This window comes from Podarcis muralis, chromosome 5, assembly GCF_964188315.1.
Source record: "Podarcis muralis chromosome 5, rPodMur119.hap1.1, whole genome shotgun sequence".
NCBI lineage: Eukaryota > Metazoa > Chordata > Lepidosauria > Squamata > Lacertidae > Podarcis > Podarcis muralis.
The window spans coordinates 6,525,952-6,547,696 of NC_135659.1; the positions used below are offsets into that span (position 1 = coordinate 6,525,952).

General features: G+C 45.9%; 1 protein-coding gene across 2 annotated transcripts in view; it reads left to right on the plus strand.

The window, feature by feature from the left end:
- The window catches only part of PAPPA2 (pappalysin 2), a 124,486-nt gene extending 103,222 nt beyond the window's left edge, over positions 1-21,264 (plus strand). For both annotated transcript variants that reach the window (XM_077928221.1, XM_077928220.1), the window contains exons 21-22: positions 17,285-17,383; positions 20,818-21,264. In XM_077928221.1, the coding sequence (XP_077784347.1) occupies positions 17,285-17,383; positions 20,818-20,892 (174 nt within the window). In that variant the 3' untranslated portion in view covers positions 20,893-21,264. The remainder of the gene's footprint in view (positions 1-17,284; positions 17,384-20,817) is intronic.
- Positions 21,265-21,745: the final 481 nt, after the last annotated feature.

A 21,745-nucleotide genomic window follows, 5' to 3' on the forward strand; every position in this document is an offset into this window, starting at 1 on the left:
CTTGGGGAGGACACTGGTCTTGTCAGATATGAAGGCTTGTTTCCAAAGAAACTCAAAACGTGAAACTTGTATAGGGCAGCATTTGATGTTATAGCATGTGGATTCAGAATTAGTAGCAGCCCCAGCTGCAGTTCACAGATGTCCCTGGAAAAAGGGACTGATAAAGAACCCCGGGGAATTGTAGCTTTCTGAGGGGAATAGGGGTTTCATCGCAATGCTCAGCACCCTTAGCAAAACGCAGCTCCCATGGCTGTTTAAAGTGGTATTCATGATGCTGCAAATACATTATGTGAATGTGCTCTTGGTTGGGTTGTGGGAATTCCATTCCCCCTTCAGCCGTCACGCTTGAATCAGCCCTTGGAAGGTTTTCACTCGTGCCCAAAGGCACGGGTCTGTGCTTTCAGAATGTAAGCTTCCTTTATTGGCAACTTCAGTGTGTTCCGTTTTTGAAGTGAGTTGCTCTGGCGTTGTCATGCAAAAGCAAGGATGAGATTCTCAATAAAATGACCAGAGCTGGGAATGCGGGAGAAAGATGCCACACAGAAGACTCCCTTCCTCACGCCTGGAAGATTAACAGGAGAGCAATTGCCAGGCCACATCAGGATCCTGTGGTTGATCTTCCCCCATGCTCTGGTCTCCAGCGGTGGCCGGTACCAGTTGTTTCAGAGCATGGTGGTGTCTCCTTTTAATCCCACTGCGGTTGACGCTGTCTTTGGCTCTGGAGGGTTGGGTTTATGACAGAATTTGACAGCTGGTGGTCTTCCACCTGGCTCTTCCTTTCTGTGGTAGCATCCTCTGTTTGCAGTCAAGAGGCCTGAGGGCTGCTCCATGCGTGGTGACATTTCTACACTCGAGTAGTGTGGGAAAACAACAGGTAGAGAAGAAACTGGCATGCAGCAACTAAGTGAAGCATGAGGATAGCAATAGACAACGAAGGTCTCGAGGCAGAAAAGTGTAATGAAGGAATAAAGTTAGTGATTAACAAATACATTTCAAATGCCTTGCCATATTTGTTGCATAAATGTCGTCCTCAAAATACAAAGTTGTCTAGGATGCAGCAGCAGCACCATCTTCCTTTAAGAATTAAGTTCAGGAAGATTATTCTGAAAAATGCACACCCAGAAGTGATAATACTCTGCTTGCATCAACTGTCACCGCTCAAGAGGAGGCCGGTTTTCATTAAGTTCTCATGAAACGAGCTGGCATAGCTGCTGTTACTAATTCTGTCACTTGAGTAACTGACAATTGTGTGGATCCCTTGGAACAATCCGTATACTCTCTATGGTTATAGTTCATTATTAAGCAGATGATACAGATCATTTTGGATTTTCTTTAAGAGGGGGATAAAGGTAAAGGGACCCCTGACCATTAAGCCAAGTCACGGATGACTCTGGGGTTGCAGCGCTCATCTTGCTCTATAGGCTGAGGGAGCCGGTGTTTGTCCACAGACAGTTTCCAGGTCATGTGGCCAGCATGACTAAGCCGCTTCAGCAAACCAGAGCAGCGCACGGAAATGCCGTTTACCTTCCCGCCGGAGTGGTACCTATTTATCTACTTGCACTTGATGTGCTTTCGAACTGCTAGGTTGGCAGGAGCAGGGACCGAGCAACGGGAGCTCACCCTGTTGCGGGGATTCGAACCGCCAACCTTCTGATCGGCAAGCCCTAGGCTCTGTGGTTTAGACCACAGTGCCACCCGTGTCCCTTAAGAGGAGGATACATAAGCACAACTGAATGGGTGACATGAATGTGTACAACTGCCAAAATAGATCAAGGCTGTATACACACCATACGTTTAAAACACATTTAGAGCCCATGATTTCCCACAATGCATCATGGGAACTGTAATTTGCTAAGTATGCTGGGAATTCTCCTTGGGAGAAAGGCGATGGCAAATCTAGACAACATCTTAAAAAGTAGAGACATCACCTTACCAACAAAGGTCCGTATAGTTAAAGCCATGGTTTTCCCAGTAGTGATGTATGGAAGTGAGAGCTGGACCATAAAGAAGGCTGATCGCCGAAGAATTGATGCTTTTGAATTATGGTGCTGGAGGAGACTCTTGAGAGTCCCATGGACTGCAAGAAGATCAAACGCATCCATTCTTAAGGAAATCAGACCTGAGTGCTCACTGGTAGGACAGATCCTGAAGCTGAGGCTCCAATACTTTGGCCACCTCATGAGAAGAGAAGACTCCCTGGAAAAGACCCTGATGTTGGGAAAGATGGAGGGCACTAGGAGAAGGGGACGACAGAGGATGAGATGGTTGGATAGTGTTCTCGAAGCTACAAACATGAGCCTGACCAAACTGCGGGAGGCAGTGGAAGACAGGAGTGCCTGGCGTGCTCTGGTCCATGGGGTCACGAAGAGTCGGACACGACTAAACGACTAAACAACAACAACAACAACATGCTGGGAATTGCAGCTTTGTGAGCAGTAATTTATGCTTTCCAGGATTTCTGGGGACATATGGTGGACTGATGATAAAAAGACAAGTAAAAGAAAGGACTTAATTCCCACAGCGCATAGTTAAACTCTGGAACTTGCTCTCAGAAAGGATTAATGGAGGAGAAGGATTGGACAAATGAATGGAGGTGAGGGCTATTGATGAATCCTAGCCATAATGGCTGTGCCCTGTTTCCACAGTCAGAGGCAGCAATGCTTCTGTATACCAGTTGCTGGAAACCAGAGGAGGGGAGAGGGCTCTTGTGTTTGGGTGCTGTCTGTGGGCATCTAGTTGGTCACTGTGAGAACAGGACGCTGAACTTGATGAGCCCCCAGCCTGACCTTGCTCAGTATTGCCTACCCTGGCACAGGTTCTTGAGGGTTTCAGGCAGGGGACAGGCCCAGCCCTACCAGGAGATGCTGGGAATTGAACCTGAGACTAGTTCAGGCTTCCTCAACCTCGGCCCTCTGGGGGCTTTTTTTACGGCCTACAACTCCCATGATCCCTACCTAGCAGGACCATTGGTTAGGAACGCTGGGAATTGTAGTCTCGAAACACCTGGAGGGACCAGGTTGAGGAAGCCTGGACTAGTTGAGATTCCTGCATTGCAGGGGGTTGGACTCAATGGCTCTTGGGGTATCTTCCAGCTCTACAATTCTACGGTTCTGTGACCTTTTGCATGCAAAGCTTGTGCCACTGGACCATAGACCTTCCCTTTTCACTGGCCATCTCCATTTCTTGCCCAAATGCTCCAAATTCTTACCAAACTCTATGGGAAACCTGAAGCCACCCTGAGTGCAGCATGGACAGTTGAAGCCAGCTACTCACAGGGAAGAGGCTTTTGGATTATAATTGTGGGCAGGCTAGCAGGGGGCTGGCAATGGGGAGGTAGAGGTTTCAGACAGTATGTGGGTTTGGCATCGGGCTTTTGGAGAGCTTTAAAGCCAGGCATCTGTCATAAGAGTCTTCTGGATCAAGCCAAGGGCCCATCTAGTCCAGCATCCTGTTCTTTCAGTGGCCAACTAGATGCCTGTGGGGAAACAGCAAGCGGGACTCAAGCACAAGAGCATTCTCCCCTCTTGTGGTTTTCAGAAGCACAGCTGCCTCCAACTGTGGAGGCAGAGCAGAGCCATCGTGGCTAATAGCCATCCATAGCCCTCTCCTCCGCCATGAATTTATCGAATCCTCTTTTAAAGCCACCCACGGTTGGTGGCCATCACTGACTCTTATGGGTGCTGCATGGTGAGGTCCTTTATTTGATTTGTCCTGAATCTTCCAACATCCAGTTGCATTTGATGTTCATGGGCTCCAGTGTTAAGACAGAAAGAGCAAAGCTTTTTTCTAGCCACTTTCTCCACGCATAATGTTATAAACTTCTATCATGTCTCCTTTTGCTTCTCCACACCAAAAAGTCTCAGACACTGCAGCCTTTCTTCGTAGGGGAGTCCTTCCACACACTTGATCATTCTGGTTGTCTTTTTCTGAACCTTTTCCAACTGTCATCAACCCGGTTAAAAGATAACGAAGAGAGATCAGGATGGTGCCAACTCTCAGCTGCAAAGCGTATACAGGGTTTTGTCCTGGGCCCGTAGTTGTTCAACGTCTTCATAAATGACTTGGGTGAAGGAATTAAGGGGAGGCTCATCAAATTTGTAGATGACACCAAACTGGGAGGGGTAGCTAATGCCACAGAGGATGGATGCAGAATTCAGAATGACCTTAACAGAAGAGAACTGGGTGCAAGCTAACAAAATGAATTTCAATAGGGACAAATGTAAGTTTCTGCACTTAGGCAGGAAGAACCAGATGCACAAATACAAGATGGGAGACACCTGCCTTACTAGCAGTGCATGTGAAAAGGATCTAGGGGTCTTAACATGATTCAACACTGTGATGCAGCAGCAGCAAAAAAAGGTGCATGCTATTCTAGGTTGCATCAACAGAAGTCTAGTGTCCAGATCAAGGGAAGTAATAGTAAAGGTAAAGGTACCCCTGCCCGTACAGGCCAGTCTTGACAGACTCTAGGGTTGTGCGCCCATCTCACTCAAGAGGCCGGGGGCCAGCGCTGTCCGCAGACACTTCCGGGTCACGTGGCCAGTGTGACATTGCTGCTCTGGCGAGCCAGAGCCGCACACGGAAACGCCGTTTACCTTCCCGCTAGTAAGCGGTCCCTATTTATCTACTTGCACCCGCGGGTGCTTTCGAACTGCTAGGTTGGCAGGCGCTGGGACCGAACAACGGGAGCGCACCCCGCCGCGGGGATTCGGATCGCCGACCTTTCGATCGGCAAGCCCTAGGCGCTGAGGCTTTTACCCACAGCGCCACCCGGGTCCCAAGGGAAGTAATAGTACCACTCTATTCTGCCTTCCACACCTGGAATACTGTGTCTGTTTCTGGGCACCACAATTTAAGAAGAGAGCAACCAGGATGATCAGGGGCCTGGAAACTAAGCCTTACAGGAGCACTTGAAGGAGCTGGGTATGTTTAGCCTGGAAAAGAGGAGACTGAGAGGAGATATGATGGCCATCTTTGAATATTTCAAGGGCTGTTACATGGAAGAGGGTACATGCTTGTTTTCTCCTGCTCTGGAATGTAGGACTTGAACCAATGGCTCTAAGTTGCAAGAAAGGAGATGCCAACTAAACATTCAGAAAAACTTTCTGACAGTAAGAGCTGTCAATAGTGGAATGGTCTCTTTTGGGACTCTCCTTCCTTGGAGGTGAATATCAGAAGTTGGATGGCCATCTGTCATGGATGCTTTAGTTGAGATTCCTGCATTGCAGGGGGTTGGACTAAATGACTCTTGGGGTCCAACTCTACAGTTCTATGACTCTATGATTCTATGAGTGGTAGAATAACGCTTCTGCTAAAAGGAAATAAAGAGCTACAGAGGGCAGGAGGTGTCATCACCAGGGCTGGATTTAGGTTTGATGAGGCCCTAAGCTACTGAAGGTAATGGAGCCCTTTATACATCCAGCTGTCCTTTGTCAACAACAAATTGTCGCTGTTTTTTGTGTTGAATATATGCTAGATGGTAATTTATGGACCTAATAGGTATCTAAAGCCATTTTCACATAACAAAGTATGTATTTTATCAAAGTAATTGTTGAACTTAAATACAATTAAGAAGAAGTATATTAATAATGAATTTTTTGGGGGGCCCAAGAGAGTGGGTCCCTAAGCTATAGCTTGTTTAGCTTATATGTAAATCCGGCACTGGTCATCACACCGACAGTGGCAAACATGGCCCTGGGGGGAATTGGGTTGATGCCTTTCTGCTGCAAAACAGATCTTCAGTGCAGAAGCAGTGGGAGGGAATTCCTTCATCTTCTCTCAGCCGGTCACTTTCCACAATTCAACCACCCCCACCCCTGCACTTCTTAGACACCACCAAGCATGAAACTGCTTTGGGGAGAGGGGATGCAGAGGACGAGTTACAAACCTGCCACTTGGTCCTCTTCTCCTGCAAATCACCCACCAGTGGAGGATCAGCAACAAGCTCACAGAGTCACAGTGCTTACTGCTGCCTGAGGGATCATCTAGGCTTGCACTTGCCCTGCTGCTTCCCCCCAGGAAAACCAGATCTCTGCTGCTGAATCGGAGCAAACGTCAACTGGGTTTTATGCAGATTGATGTTTGCTCTGGTTTTGGCACTAAAGACCAGGATTCCCAGGGGATGCATCAGGGCGAACAGAAAACCTATCCAGTAAGTGGAAGAGTGGAGGAGCCCAGAGTCATTCAGTGTGTTTGCTTAGCTTGAGGGCCCCCTCCTCTTTCTTACTCCTTGCTACAGTGCTTCTTCTGCCTCCCCCTGTCAATCCCAAGTATTTACATTAGCTGCTTTGCATTTGTGCAGCCTTTTGTGTCTTCTCCTGACAAATATCAAGTAGGCAGAAGAAACAGGTAGACATTTTTTAAAGCTTTGATCTGAACGGGAGCCAAGGAGTGGTTGCCTCCTGCTGAAATAAGCCCCTCAGCTGAAGGGAGCAGTCAGAAGCGCCGTAGCCCCTCCACCATCTACCATCCAGCACGGTTTTTCCTCCCTTTTTAAGTCCTGCAATATAAACTTGGCAGAAACCAGATGCGGAATGGGCCAGGAGGCCCCTGTGGCTTTGAGGCTTGTTTTCCATAACCCATTCTATCCTGTCGCATATTTAAGCAAGTGTTGGCTTGGGCAAAGGTTTAAAAAGGCCGACTGCTGTGGGTAGCAACCCAGCCTGCTGTTGTCAAGATGAAACCATTACCCCAAAGGTGAAAAACACCAGAGACAACAACCAATGTAAGGGATTACTCAAGCGAGGTACAAAAATGGAGCAATCAATGTTCCTAACGTCCCAACTACACAAGGTTGGTTGGTTAGCTGGTTTTAAACAAACAACGGCATTGCAGAGTTACAAAATACCCAAATGAAATTCCCTGGTTAATCTGATACGCTGCCATATAATGGCTATATCTGGAAGTCCACAACATTCCTGGTCATTGGACCTGTTTCCACAAATCCTTCATCAGAGGCCAAATTACAGCTTTGTTTTGTTATCCAGATAGAAAGCTTTGGTGTTTCCTTACACGCACGAACACACACATGTAAAAAAACCCAAAAAACCACTTGACTGGAGGCAGATGGGGTTTATTTTAGGGAGTCAGCAGTACCAGCGATTGCATTCACAATACCCTTGGCAAAAGGAAACTGGGCAAAACTTCCCCATTCTGGTTTCCTCTCTTGTTTGCACTCCGATTCATTTAATATTACAAAGACCAAGACGGATTCTTTCTTTCTTTCTTTCTTTCTTTCTTTCTTTCTTTCTTTCTTTCTTTCTTTCTTTCTTTCTTTCTTTCTTTCCTTCCCTCCCTCCCTTCCTTCCTCCCTCCCTCCCTTCCTTCCTTCCTTCCTTCCTTCCTTCCTTCCTTCCTTCCTTCCTTCCTTCCTTCCTTCCTTCCTTCCTTCCTTCCATTTGCTGTGTCCCAGGCACTCATTTGAGGGCAGGAGGATGGGAATCCATATGGCACCATCCTTGAGCTCTGCATTCAATGCACCCTCCCACCTCCCCGGTTGATCCAGATTTTTCCTTGCCAGGAAAAAATTAATCCATTTAGTCCTGTAAAGATGTGAAAACTCTAAAGGTGTAGCTGTGTCAAAGCGGAACCATTTATGTTTCGTTTGTTTGTGATGCAACTTGTGGTATTACTTTGGTGGGGAGTGGGGATGAGCTATTGCCATGCCTCCTCAGTTCCAGTTTGACTCATCTGGGGATGCCTGAGCCATTAGCAGCTTAGTCCTGCTGGCCACATGACCTGGAAAAGCTGTCTGTGGACAAACGCCGGCTCCCTTGGCCTGAAAGCGGAGATGAGTGCCGCACCCCAAAGTCGAATTCGACTGGACTTAACTGTCCAAGAGTCCTTTACTGCCTGAGCTGTTTCATTTCCAGGAAATATAGGGAGGGTGTTGCTTTTGTTTTCATGAAAAGAGGGGTGCCTATCTTTACTATGCATAGGGTTTCTTTATTTTTAATCTTAATACTAGTGTGGGGCTTGCTCACTGTCAAAAAGCCTGGGTAGTTTGAGTCTCAAAGACAGCTTTTACGAATTTATCTTCTGTTGGCGTTGAACACCATTGCAGCTTAGTGAGTGATTTATGCTGGAGGTGCAAGGAGTCTGATGCTGGGATTCTACACATGTCTCAGAATAAAAATTAAAATTGGATTGATATAGTGGGGGGAAAAAATGTTGAAATAATAGCAGGATATATAGTGCCAAAGGATCTTTTAACGTTTTGTTTGGGCTAATAAAGGATCAAATATTATTAGAAGACAAGTCATTAGTTCAGCAGTTCCTGACAGCTAGCTACTAGGGAACTGTTTATTTTAATGGGGGGGGGGGAATCAGAAGCACTGGCGGAGGAAGAGAAGTGTGGGGGGGGGGGAGCGCACCGCCCCCGGCAGCAGGATCCCAGTGTGGTGCCATCGCGGCTGCCCCCCCACCCGTGCTGGGTGTCACGCCCCCGCAGGCAGCATGCCATGCCCCCAGGACGTGCGCCAGCCCCGCCCCCACCTCTCTCCATCCCCCTGTGCCATACCGGAGCATGAAGCTCTGCCACTGATCAGAACACCTTGGAAGAAAGGATAGGTGGGATGTTGTAAAGATGTAAAATGGACAAATATTGTGAGAATTAGTGGGGGGAAACAACCTGGTGATCTTTTTGGTTGAAAAATGGTGCAACAAGGTACAAGAGTTATAAACTAATTCTAATGGTTTTTTTTATGTATAGCTTTAACTTTGTTTTCCTTTTCCTTTATATTTTGGATGATGTTCCTGTGTATTCGTTCATGAGCTAATAAAAAATGTGCATGCACACACACAAACCAACAACCCAAGTACAGATGCAGCAAGTGTGATGCACAACAAATGCACAACAAGTGTCCCATCAGATACTTCCTGTGGCTGGACAACTGCAAAAATCACACCCTGCTTGTTACTTTGCGTGCATGCTCAGTGAGGTGTGACAGGTAGCGTGTGGTGAGGAGCATGAACACAATAGTTACTTAGCATGCACTTCCCACTGGTGCGGATGGGAGACTAAGGATGTGAACATTCGCAAAGGTGTGGGCTGGGCTGTGTTATTGCATATTCATGATAGAAGCAGATTGAGAAGGAAAAGAAATCTGCAGAAGTAATCCATAAGAAAGCACCCTTTCTTTCTTTCCTTCCTTCCTTCCTTCCTTGATGACATTTGTGTTTGAATGTTGGTGATTCAGTTTCAAATTCCTGAGCTACTGGAACTCACCCGTCTCACAGAGGTCTTGTAATGGTATAAATGATGGCTGGTCCCCACTGTGGCTACTTAATAATTTCCAAAGAGAACTGAGGTAGAATAGCAGCCTATTGCCTAAGACTCAAAACATCGCTGGTTTTTATTTATTTATTTTATTATTAATCACTTTTATATACCACCTTTATTTCACAGGGATCTCAAGGTGGCAGACATGGTTCTCCCCCTCCCTATGTCATCATCACAACAAGCTTGTGAGGAAGGTTAGACTCAGTCTCTAAGAGATGGTGACTGGCTCAAGGTCACCCAGGGAGCTTCATGGCTGAGTGGGGATTCGAACCCTGTTCTCCCAGGTCCTGGTCCAACACTCTGACCGCTACGCCAGGCTGGCTCTAGTCAGAATCACATCTCTACCATGAAGGTGGAGGCCCTTTCCCCTACTTCTCCACTTGCAATAAAACTGCCTTACTTTAGGACTGCATTGACCGGAAAGCACATTTTAATTACAAATGCTTCCACTTGGTTTTCTGTTCTCTGTTAATGAGAATTACAAAGCCATACAAATACTTCAAGAGAGGTTCATGGGTGATTTAAGTCTAATTGTGTGAAAACCCTATTAGGAAAGGACTGGCACTTTTTCGAAAAGCTTTGCCAGTGCTGCTCTCTGCTGGCTCTAGGTTGTTCAGGCTGGTTAAGTGTTGCAGCTTCATCTATGCTACCTTCAAAATAAATAACCAGGAAAGTGTTTTAAATCGGTGTTTTAATAACTCTTTTCACTGCAGATTAATTCGGGGAGGGGGGGTGTTTTAAAAAAATTGCTCTAAGCTTCTTCGAAGTAAAAATGGCATAAAAGATTACAGATAGTTTTGTGAGTTTGCCTGGCTTATGGCAGAGGCTGTTTCCTTGCATGGAAGTGCGTCTACTTTTGACATTTTTGAGCAAAAGGCAGGTTGAGGGGGAGGAAAGCTTTCTCTTAAAAGCAGCATAGGGCTGAAATCTTGTGTCTTAGTGTCACAGATGAAGTTAAATTATCGGCAACTCGGCTGGCAATTTGTTCACCAAATGAGAGCTGCATCAAAAAATATGAGCTGCGAGTGGCAGCATTTCTGTTGCTGAATTGGCTGCTGTTGACTTAATGTAGTTGCTGAAAGTGTCATCCCTGGATTAGAGGCCAGCTAGGAAGGTCCTGGATCCAGAGTAGTAGTTGTCCTACAGTCTGTAGGGAGAGAGCCTGTGCCTTCCAATTAAAAAATAGTGCAAGTGAATAGAAATATGGATGGTACTGAGCAGAACTCAGGGTTATCCCAATGAACTCGATTGGCACTAAGTTCAAGAAAAGCAAGATATTTTTTTCACATTGCACATTATTAACTATTGCATGGAGGGAAAACCGCTTGGTTAGATAGCTGTTGACAGGCAGATCTTCGATGAAATGGTTTAATTGTTGTTGTTTTTTAAAAAACGTTATCAGCCATGAAGTGGAACTTCCATGTCCAGATGCAAAATACCTCTGAATATCTTAGGAAGGCATATGGGGCATATGGAGAGAGAGCTGTTGCCTTCATGCCACACTGGTGAGTCTCCCAGAGTCATTAAGTGGGCCTGTGGTCTGGACCCAGTATAGGGATACTGTCAGGGTTGAGCCACGCTTCCTCTTCTCTCGCTGCTTTAGTGCTCAATTAGAGCAAAGGGCAGTTCAGGTTTCCCGCAGATTGCTGTCTGTTCCGATTTAGAGCTAAAGAGCAGGTTTTCCCTGGGGAAGGAAAGGGGTAAGCAGAAAACCACTTGGATCCATGCTTCCTAGACACGGGGCAAGCTCAAGTGTGGACAAGCTCTTACATTCTCATATTGGCATTTGAATTTTGACAAATTGCTTCTGAAGGAAACTTGACCCAGTGGGTACTGCCAGAGATTGCCCAAGACATTCTGGTTTCCAAAGGCATGAAGTCCATCACCATCTTACATAATTAGCATTAACACCGGGAAGTTCCCTTGCACAAACCCTGGTGAAGTAGACCCATTCATTTCAATGTGGTTTGTGCAGAGGACATCTCCTACTGGTGAATGAAGCCACTTGAGCCTCTCTTCCAGTTTGCCAGCCTTAATGACAGGTGCCTCACGATGAGGCCATGCCTGGATAATGCTTCCTGCTCTGAGGCCCTCAGTGTTTCTCAAAGTGTGTGGTATTGGGAAGACATCTACTGATGGGGCTATTTTGAAACGTTGTCCCACTGCATAACAGGCACTGAACAGGTTTCTTGCAGATTGTTACTGTAAGACTGGTGTTAATCTTGATACACAGATTTATAGAGGGGCTTCCACCATCTCCAGTTGCCTCCCAAGTTGTGTGCCCAGTGCAGCAGCCTTGGTGCAACACCCAGTAATCTTCTCTTCTCATTTTCTTCTGTGTTGTCCCTGAGTTTACTTTTCTCCTGTGCATCTCAACACAGAAAGAATGAAAAAAGACAACAGGGAGGCGAGAAGCAGAGGATAAAATGAAAGGAATTCTGCAGCCATCAGATGGCCAAGAAAAATACTGAATCCAAACAATGAACATGGCAATTTTGTCTCACAGGCTGCATTCCCTAGTCATCTTCCAGTGGGGAGTCAGAAGCAGCCAAGAAATCTTGGGCTCATTGCCTCATCAACTTGCATGGGCACACGTGTGTGTGTGTGTGTGTGTGTGTGTGTGTGTGTGTGTGTGTGTCAGAGTAAGAAAGAGAATGGTGTACACATAGAGGCCTAGTGCAATGGTGTAAGGCTGGAAGCCCATAGCCACAAACATAGAATCATAGAATCATAGAGTTGGAAGAGACCACAAGGGCCATCGAGTCCAACCCCCTGCCAAGCAGGAAACACCATCAGAGCACTCCTGACATATGGCTGTCAAGCCTCTGCTTAAAGACCTCCAAAGAAGGAGACTCCACCACACTCCTTGGCAGCAAATTCCACTGTCGAACAGCTCTTACTTGCCTCAGCTGTTTTATGCCATGGGCCTCAGGCACCTCCAAACTTCCAAAGTGTGTCAGCTGGTGCACTGCTCCATGTGCATTTGGTCATGAAAAGTTGCATGATTTCTTGCTCCCGCCATTCGTAGGCCACTTGTGTTGCTTTTTGTAGTGTGAACTCAAATATGGCAATCCAGTTATTGGGTTTGCATTATCGTATCTCAGCATGAAACAGAAGCGAGATCTTGTTGCTAAAGCCATCTGTAGTTTTTGCCACATCAGTTTTGTGCTGTTGGTGCATTGCTTGAAAGTACCACCATGTGGTACTCACTACAAGAGAGCATATGTTTGCTTCTTTCTGAGGGCCTGTCTCACCTACGAAGTGCCAGGAGTTGAAATCTAGATGTTCCCAGTCTGTGCTTATCAGAACTTTTTTTCCAGGGTATTTGAGCCAGATAGATTTCCTTCTGCTGTTGCTCAGTCATTCACTCTTGACAAACTGTGCTAGGCCTGGCTCCAAAACAAAAAACCATAACTTCTTAGTGACTTGTAATAATGAGACTTCAGAATATTTTGCAGACCACTTGAACTGTTTCTCCCTTTTTCATACTACAGGCTGGAAACCATTATAGCCATTCAGATAAGTCCACAAAAGTTGGTAGCCCACAAAAAAGTTCACAAATACCATGTGGCACACCAGCAGCATGAAAAACAGGAATCTAATTCCTGTACAGTTTCCAAGAGTTTCATTACCTGCTTCAACCTAAAGATGAGCAGATGGCCATGGCATGAAGGAAGTCTAGAAGGATACATGCAGGAGGTCTAGCAGGCTGCTGTGTTTGGTAAAGACAATTCAGGACTTCCTCTGTTTGATGTGGGATTGGGCATGAAAGCTGGGATTCGCTTCTGCTGGAAGCTTGGAGGTCCTCTTTTTCTCTGCCGTTCTAAATCGGAACTCTGCAACCACTTGGTGGAAGAAGTAGGTCCTGTTTTTAAGCAAGACACAGGAGGTGAAGGGTGAGAGAAGAAACTGGTCTTTATTCTAGAACAATTTGTTCCATCTGTCTGCTCTGAGCAACAGGTTCTCACATATGGTAGCAAGATGCGTGGCTGTTGATTATGAGGTCTTCTGGCGAGGGTTGGGATTAGTGGTTTCAGAAGATGGTGCATGTATAGAAGGGAGAGGAGAAAATAGGGGAAAAAAATGCTCTCTGAATTCATACCTATCCAGCTAGGATGCTATACTAACACTCTCCCTAGATCTTCCAGCAGTGAAATAATGAAAGAGCACAATAACTTTTACCAAATGTGAGCTGAAGGCCATCTCCTGCAATGGATCGTTCCCCTACGCTCCACCAGCACACCCACTGCTGTACATGAAAAGCACAAAAAGCCTCTCCAGAGAGTTTTAGTCTGGACCTACTGAATATTGTGGGCTGTTCTTCTATGGGGCTGCAATTGGAGGGGGAGGAACCACCCAAGAATGCAGGCATCTTGCATTGCAAACTGACGGGAATCCATTCTCTCTCAGGATGCTTCAACCCAAATTGCCAGCCTCTCTCATATTTTACCAACCACCCCCACCCCAAATAATTTTTAACATGACTTGTCATATTTCTCCAGAGCTGTCTTATGAGTCCGTGTTTGTTCCAGCTTGGATATGCTTTTGGTGGCTTGAAGTGGTTGGGAGGGGAGCAATTAGTGGTCATATGTATATACTATGAGGACAAACCATCTTCGCCCCAACCCAGCACCTCCTCTCCACAGATGTTAATCTGGAAGTCATTTTGGACTAGCATCCGGGGCAACAGGCAATTGTTTGCAATAATTATATGGAAACTTGATAAAAAGTGCATTTTTGGTTTTGCCAATGAGTCATGATACGGATAGAGGAAAAATCCTTGCCACGTTGAACTCTGCAAAAAAAGGGGGGGGGGGGAAATATGGAGATGGTCCCCAGATTATCCCTCTCTCTAGTTATGCTGTTTTCTTCTTTGCCTGCTATCCTGGTACTGACAATTATCCCAAGCACTCTGTGTGCCTGATTCTGTCATTTTCAATAAGCGGGAGACAAGCATTCTCAGGAATTCTTGCAAGGGCTAGCTGGAAAGGGAAAATAGGGCCTGGGTGCCACATATTTTGTACAAGCTGTTGGGAGTTGAATAATCCTTCTGGAATGTTTATTTCAGTGACCATCTAATCGTGTATTCCTAGAAAGAAATGTGAGGAGCTAGACAGCATCTGGCTCTTCCTCCTAATGTACATTGAATGTATGCACAGGTATACAATGCTCTACAGATATCCAAGACCATAGGGCAGATTTGAAGGGACACACTCCTAATTATAAGATTTATTAACATTTCTTTCTTTGTTTGATGGTATTTACCTGTATCGAGTCTTGACTTTTTGAAGTCTTCTTCACAAAAGAAAGTGCTACGCACAATACACTTTTAACATATGGACTCCATTAGGACAAGCCTGGCCTCCTGCTTATATGGCTGTTAAAAAGGATTCAGCAAACTCAAATCAGTGGTAGTCAGGGCAGCTTAACTGCAAACCTTTATGACTGTTACTAGAGGCCACATTTACCTGGAGGGCAAGCGGCAGAGGGAGCCGGCTGTCTTAATCTTGCTCTACATGCAAGCTGCCTGATCAGCAAAAGGCAACAGGTGGGCTAATAATGTATTGGCAATATTTATGTAACCAGAAAGCCTTTCCACAGTTGATATCTATATCAAAGTTTGTTTGTTTGAGAAGGAACTGGAGCTGGGTGGTGCTGTAAGCACAGCAGCAACAAACAGCAACTTTTGCGTGAGAGCTGATCCACGATCACTTTATGTACCTTTGAGGACTATTAACTTGCTGATGGAGAAATATCATTTTAGCAGTTCATTATCCCGGAAGAACTGTTCTGTTTGCTGTTTGTTGCTGCTGTGCTTACAGCACCACCCGACTCCAGTTCATTCTCAAACAAACTTTGATATCGATATCAACTGTGGAAAGGCTTTCTGCCTCAACTCCAGTGTTTCTTTGTGGTTACACACCATTCTAAGCATTCCTGTTGATGGAATATTCATTTGACTTCTGTTAGTCCGTGACTTCTTGCACGTATTATATGGCTTTTGTTTATGAATTAAGAAACAATTGATAGTGTTTCATAAATATTGCCAATACATTATTAGCCCACGTGTTGCCTTTTGTTGATCAGATTGTTTTGTGTTGTAACACAGGGGATTTTCTTTGTCTCCTACTTCTCCTTGGAAGTTGGCCAGGGACATCTGATCAGCTGCTGTTGGAGGCAGAATGCTGCCCAGCTGGTGTGATAATGAGGCTCCAGCCCTGTGTTCACTTTCCTGGTAGGAAGCCTCATCAAAAGGGCTTACTTCTGAGTAGGCATGTATAGGATTGCCCTGTGAGAGAGTGTGCTGGGAGATTGATGGTTTAAATCTCGTCTCTGCTTTGAGCGCATGAGGTAGCCTTGGACAAACCACGATCACTTAGTGTTAGATCCCTTCACTCTCAACACTTGCAGCACAGGGATAATAGAAGAAGAAGAGTTTGGATTTGATATCCCGCTTTATCACTACCCGAAGGAGTCTCAAAGCGGCTAACATTCTCTTTTCCCTTCCTCCCCCACAACAAACACTCTGTGAGGTGAGTGGGGCTGAGAGACTTCAGAGAAGTGTGACTGCCCAAGGTCACCCAGCAGCTGCATGTGGAGGAGCGGAGACGCGAACCCGGTGCCCCAGATTACGAGACTACAGCTCTTAACCACTACACCACACTGGCTCTCTGTAATAGTCACCTTACAGGGCTTTTGTGAGGATTACTTCAGTATGTGTGTAAAATGTAGATTGTTATCTATCTGTGTGTCACTCTGGCTTTCCTTTTAACCAAAAAGCGTGTAAACTTATATGAGAACTGCTCTTTTCTTATCATTGGCCCTAAAGCTATTACCTTAAACCTGCGCCATCAGTCTAAAGCAATCACCCAATATACTTTGACAAAAGTGCTAAGAGGTCTCTGGTAAAGAATCATGGGGGCTAGTCTGTGGTTAAAGAAAAATATAACAAACAAAAATTCTGTGCCAAGCGAAACTGAATTCTACAACATGCAGAACTTTGAAAATTCAGCATATTTTACAACATAGCTTATTCTGCTTAGTTGCCCATGCATTGTTGTTGTTGTTTAGTCTTTTAGTCGTGTCCGACTCTTCGTGACCCCATGGACCAGAGCACGCCAGGCACTCCTGTCTTCCACTGCCTCCCACAGTTTGGTCAGACTCATGCTGGTAGCCCATGCATTACAAACATATACCGTATTTTTCGCTCTGTAAGACACACCAGACTACAAGACGCACCAAGTTTTTGGAGGAGGAAAACAAGAAAAAAAATATTCTGAATCTCAGAAGCCAGAACAGCAAGAGGGATCGCTGCGCAGTGAAAGCAGCAATCCCTCTTGCTGTTCTGGCTTCTGGGATAGCTGCACAGCCTACATTCACTCCATAAGACACACATACATTTCCCCTTACTTTTTAGGAGGGAAAAAGTGAGTCTTATAGAGCGAAAAATACAGTATTTGCAGCCATAAGTGCCAACAGCTTAAAAAGCAATAACGCCAAGACTCTTAGGAAACTGAATTTTGTGTTCAGTTTCCTTTTCTGTTTGCATAAAATCCTGGCATGTGTGCAGCAACTTTGATTCCCAGGATTATTTGGGACCGTAAAGGTTGCAAATGCCATTGTACAAGGTTTCAAGGAATTGCCTGGTGGACCTTGGAGCTTCTTTAATGACCTATTGAAACGACCTTCCTTGTGGCAATTCTCTTCAGCCCTGGCCAGCATGGTCCAGTGGTGAGGAATGATGGGAGTTGGTCCAAAACGTTTGGGAGACATCAGGTTGAAGAAGTCTGTCTTAGAATACTGCTCAACTTATTCACTTAAGCTACAAGAAACTTTGTGACTCTGAGAGGTGTGAGATGTAAATTGTATTCAAGTTAATGCAATATGTTCATATATTATTATATCTAGTTATTCTCATTGTCAGTAGTATTTTCATTGTTTTTGACCCCAGAGCAGTCTCCTCTTCTGTCTTCCTGCTCACTAAATGCCTTTCTCTTTCTCCAGCCTTTTGAAGCCGATGGCTGGTGCGACACTGCCAACAACCGGGCCTACTGCCAGTATGATGGAGGGGACTGTTGCTCCTCCACTGTCTCCTCCAGGAAGGTAGGTGGGATGTTGGGGGTCCATTAGTTTAGGAGAGTCCTTAACCCTTGCCCTGCCAGTCTGTATTCCCCCAACCACCTCCCTAAGCTGCAGTTACCCCCGCAAGCAAGAATTGCGAGGTAATCACCAGACCAGAACATTGGTTAGGGTAAAAGTGGCCACGTGAGTAAAGGCAGTCAGTGTGGGGAGAGTTTTAGGGGGAAATTGGTAGTGAAGGGGTAAGCACTCCACATTCTCATTCAAATGCAAAATGCCCACCCCCAAGGGCACCTTGCAATGAAGAAGGGCCTCCAAGTTGCATGCTGTTGCCGCATTACATGCAGTGGCGGCTGGGACCTGTTGGGACTGGGGAGGTGGAGGTAGGAAGCAGTTAGATCCAGCAGTAGGGGGAACCAGAGCCAATGTCAAGGAGAGCCAACTCATTCTGGTTTTGTGCCCGTACTGCTCCCTACAAGGGCAACGTGGAGACCAAGGAGGAGGAAGCTGACAGGCAGACTGGTTGCAACTTAAACAGCAGGCAGATGTTGGTGGGGCAGCACCACATTTGCCCCAGTGAGAACATAAGAAAAGCATGCTGGGTCAGGCCAATCTAGTCCATCTTGTCCTGTTCTCATGGCCTCCACTGGCGGTACGTAGTTTCCCCCTTAGCTACTTACCCAAAAAGCAATTAGCTTCAGAGACACTGCTTAGGATCAGGGGTCAGCAAACTTTTTCAGCAGGGGGCCGGTCCACCGTCCCTCAGACCTTGTAGGGGGCTGGACTATATTTTGGGGGAGAAATGAACCAATTCCTATGCCCCACAAATAACCCAGAGATGCATTTTAAATAAACGGACACATTCTACTCATGTAAAAATACACTGATTCCCGGACCGTCCGCGGGCAGGATTGAGAAGGCAATTAGGCCGGATCCGGCCCCTGGGCCTTAGTTTGCCACCCCATGGCTTAGATTATGGGGTTAAAGGTGCAGATAATAGAATCCACAAGCCCCAACCCCAGCTTCCCCCAATTTCAGCTAAATCATGTAACTCCTGTAGCCTAAAACAGCGCTAAGTGGGCTATTGCAAAAAATAAATGAAGGCAGGTCCTCCTCCAGTGAAATAGCTTAGCTATATTAGAAACCAATGCAAGCTGGCAGTTTATTAGCATAAAAAAAGGACCTTGCTAAGTGCTGATTCACACATGCAAGTACATTGTTTCCCCTCCTACATTTAATTATAGTTGATGACTGGCCATTTAATGGTTGAACTGACTCTACTGAAAAGCATTGTATCTGAAATGGTACAACAACTTCTGGTTGTGCTGCTGTGACTTTCATGGTCCATCCACATGTGCAAATTATGGATGGATGTTTATAGGCATTCATATGTGAACCAGTTCCAGTGGTTTGCATATCTTTCCTGTTAACAGTTCTGCTAGTGCCTTTTTTATGAATGGATGGAGATTTTGCCAGCGATGCTTGAACTGCTTGATCAGTGTATATTTTGATATGAACTGACCTGACCCACAGCTCCCTGATCAGAGCTCAGTTATTTACCAACTCCCTGAAAGTTGTGATTCAGTTCCCTGCTTTAAAAATAGTAAGCTGTGCTTTGAAATGTGTCATTTGAGAGCAGATATGTTAGAAATGCATAGATGTGAATTTCCATGTGGTAAAAAAAAAGTAAACAGGTGCAAAGATGAGAAGAACCAGACATCTACCAAATTACCCATCCCTGGCCTTTGTGAGTGTGGGCTTTTAAAGCCTTGACCTGCCTGTTTCTTTTAGCATAGCCAGTGTGGAGCATGTGTGTGTGCCCCTGCAGTGCACCCCAGACCCATTTTGCTGTGTTCAGAGTCTGTGGCAGATGTGCAGGTATTGCAGGATAGACAGGTCAGTTTGGAAACTGCTCCAAGAAGGTAGAAAACCAAGAAGGTATAGGAGGAAATAGCTGGTATAGGAGGATGAAAGCCCTATATTTGGTGTCAAACGGTTGATCCATTGAAAGGTTGTCATCTTGCTTGCTTAGCTTCTTAAGAGGCTGTTGATGCTGTTAGATCAGGCATGGGCAAACTCGGCCCTCCAGATGTTTTGGGACTACAACTCCCATCATCCCTAGCTTTCAGGGCCAGTGGACAGGGATGATGGGAGTTGTAGTCCCAAAACATAGCCGAGTTTGCCTATGCCTGTGCTAGATTTGCCAGAAGGTCTCACGAGTGGGCCACAGCAATATAAACCAACAGCATTATAAACAGTTTAAAACAAATTACAATTGCAGCTAGAGTGTGTCCTAAAAATATATCATGCAAGTGTCAAAGGCCACTGTAAAGAAAGCTATACAATGAACATGCCAGATGCATCTCAGTAGGGAAGGGAGTTCCACATCTTAGGAGCTGCCACAGAAAATGACCTCTCCCAGGTCTCCCCCTGCCCCCTCCCAATACATCTGAGAGTGCTACCAAGAGTGCCTCCTCTGCTGATCTTAACACCAAAGTCTGTAGAGAAGATATTGGTACCCAATACATTTAGGGCTTCAAACATTGGTGTGAGTATCTTAAATTGGATCGAGAAACAAACTGGCAACCCGTGCAGCTATTTTAAAACAGGAATTATAGGAGTTCTAATGGGAACCCCAGCCTGTTGGCGTTTAACACCAGGTTGGTCTTAAATGTTGGCCGGGATTTTGTTATTCTGCACTCCTGTAAATCATATACGGCCATCCTCCTTTGGGTTGGGACTCAGCTTGATCATATTCTCTTGCCACCTGCATGTTATCTGTACAAAAGATCTTGAGTCATGCTCGCTCCAGATATGTGCAAGTCTGGTTCTTCTCTTCCATCCCTTTTGTTGTGCATCTTGAATCATTTTTCTTTCCATCACTCAGGAAGAAGAGAAGGGTTTGGTAGTATAGCTCTTGGTATCTTGGTCTAGAGATGGGATGTTGCCTTCTGCCCAGAGTGGAGGCCACTTGGAGCCCATTCCCCTCCTGACATCTTGGTGATGGAGGGAAGAGTTTTGTTGGATGGCAGAGGTCAATGGCTTGAGGAAACACAGTGGTGGTGAAGCTTCCTCTGAGCAGCAGCCAAACAAAACAGCTGAGAAGGGTTGACTCTGTAGGGCTGGAGTGAGACATTGGGCATCACTGCAAAATACCCAGTCAATCCCTCTTTTTTTTTGTTTTATTTGAACTGATTCAGGTCAGACAAAGAGTTTGGTCTCAAAGGCCAAATAGCTTAAATAGCCCTTTCATCAGAATCTGAAAAGCTTTCAAGAGAACAGCAGGTGCTTAGTGCACTGAATCTGGTCTGTGCAAGGATCTAGGCCAGAGAAGGCATCCCAGATCTCCACTAATTTCGCCTGCTTTTTTCATTCTGGCTGTTAATACCAAGTGAGGAACCTGCTTTCAGGTGGATGCACTCTGCTCCCTAAGCAAGCTTCTTGCCCACTCTCCCCAGGTGGTCGTATTTCCTATTGGCTGTGACCGGGATGAGTGCACCTGTCGAGACCCATCCGCAGAAGAGAACCAGTGACAGCAGCCAGGGCCGCTTGTGCTGTCTGGGAAGCGAATGGAGGAGACGACACAGGCTTGAGGAGGAGCAGGACGCAGGGCTGATGGGAAGGACTCCAGTGGAACGCAGGGGCACAGAGACCTGGTGCTATGGGAGGCATAAGCGCGTATGGAAGAAAGCAAGCAATGACAAGGAGGCAGAGAGCAAGCGAGGGGAAGGAGTGCCAGAGAGGAAGCCTTACAACACCCGTTCAGCTTCTTTCCCATCGGAATCAAGGTGCCGGCCAAGGGCCTGTTCCACAGCCTTGTCAGCTCTGCCGGCAAGCTGGCTCTGGATCAGGCCCCCCGAGGCTGCCTTCAGTGCATTACTGTATAAATGGTTTGCCACCTACAACTGTCTTTGCTCTGAATTTTGTCAGTCTGCCCAGCTACCCTCATTCACTGTCTAGGGCTTGGTTTTTTGCAAATGCGGGGGGTGGGAAGAGAGGGGAAAGTGATTTGTCTGCAAATATTTAAGCATAATTTTATTACAAATCTATATTATATTTTTATTTGCTGATCATTAAGCTAAAACGTGCTGCTGTGAAGTATGGGACATCAGAAAACTTGGTGTCAGATGCAGAGGGATTTCCAGACGCAGAGGGATTTCTGGTTTATGCGAACGGCAGAGTCAAGTAGTAATGTTGTTGTTGTTTTTCTGGTGTAAGATTGCATGTTTGAAGGCCCCCTCCAGCCCCACACAGCCCCCCCCCCTTCTCCTTGACATTCTATTTGTTTTTCCTTATGGGCAGAGAATATTGGTGGTGCAGTCCAGGAAAAGCTTTACCATTTGATTCTGCCCACTGCATAAACTGGCCACAAGATGGGTACTTCAG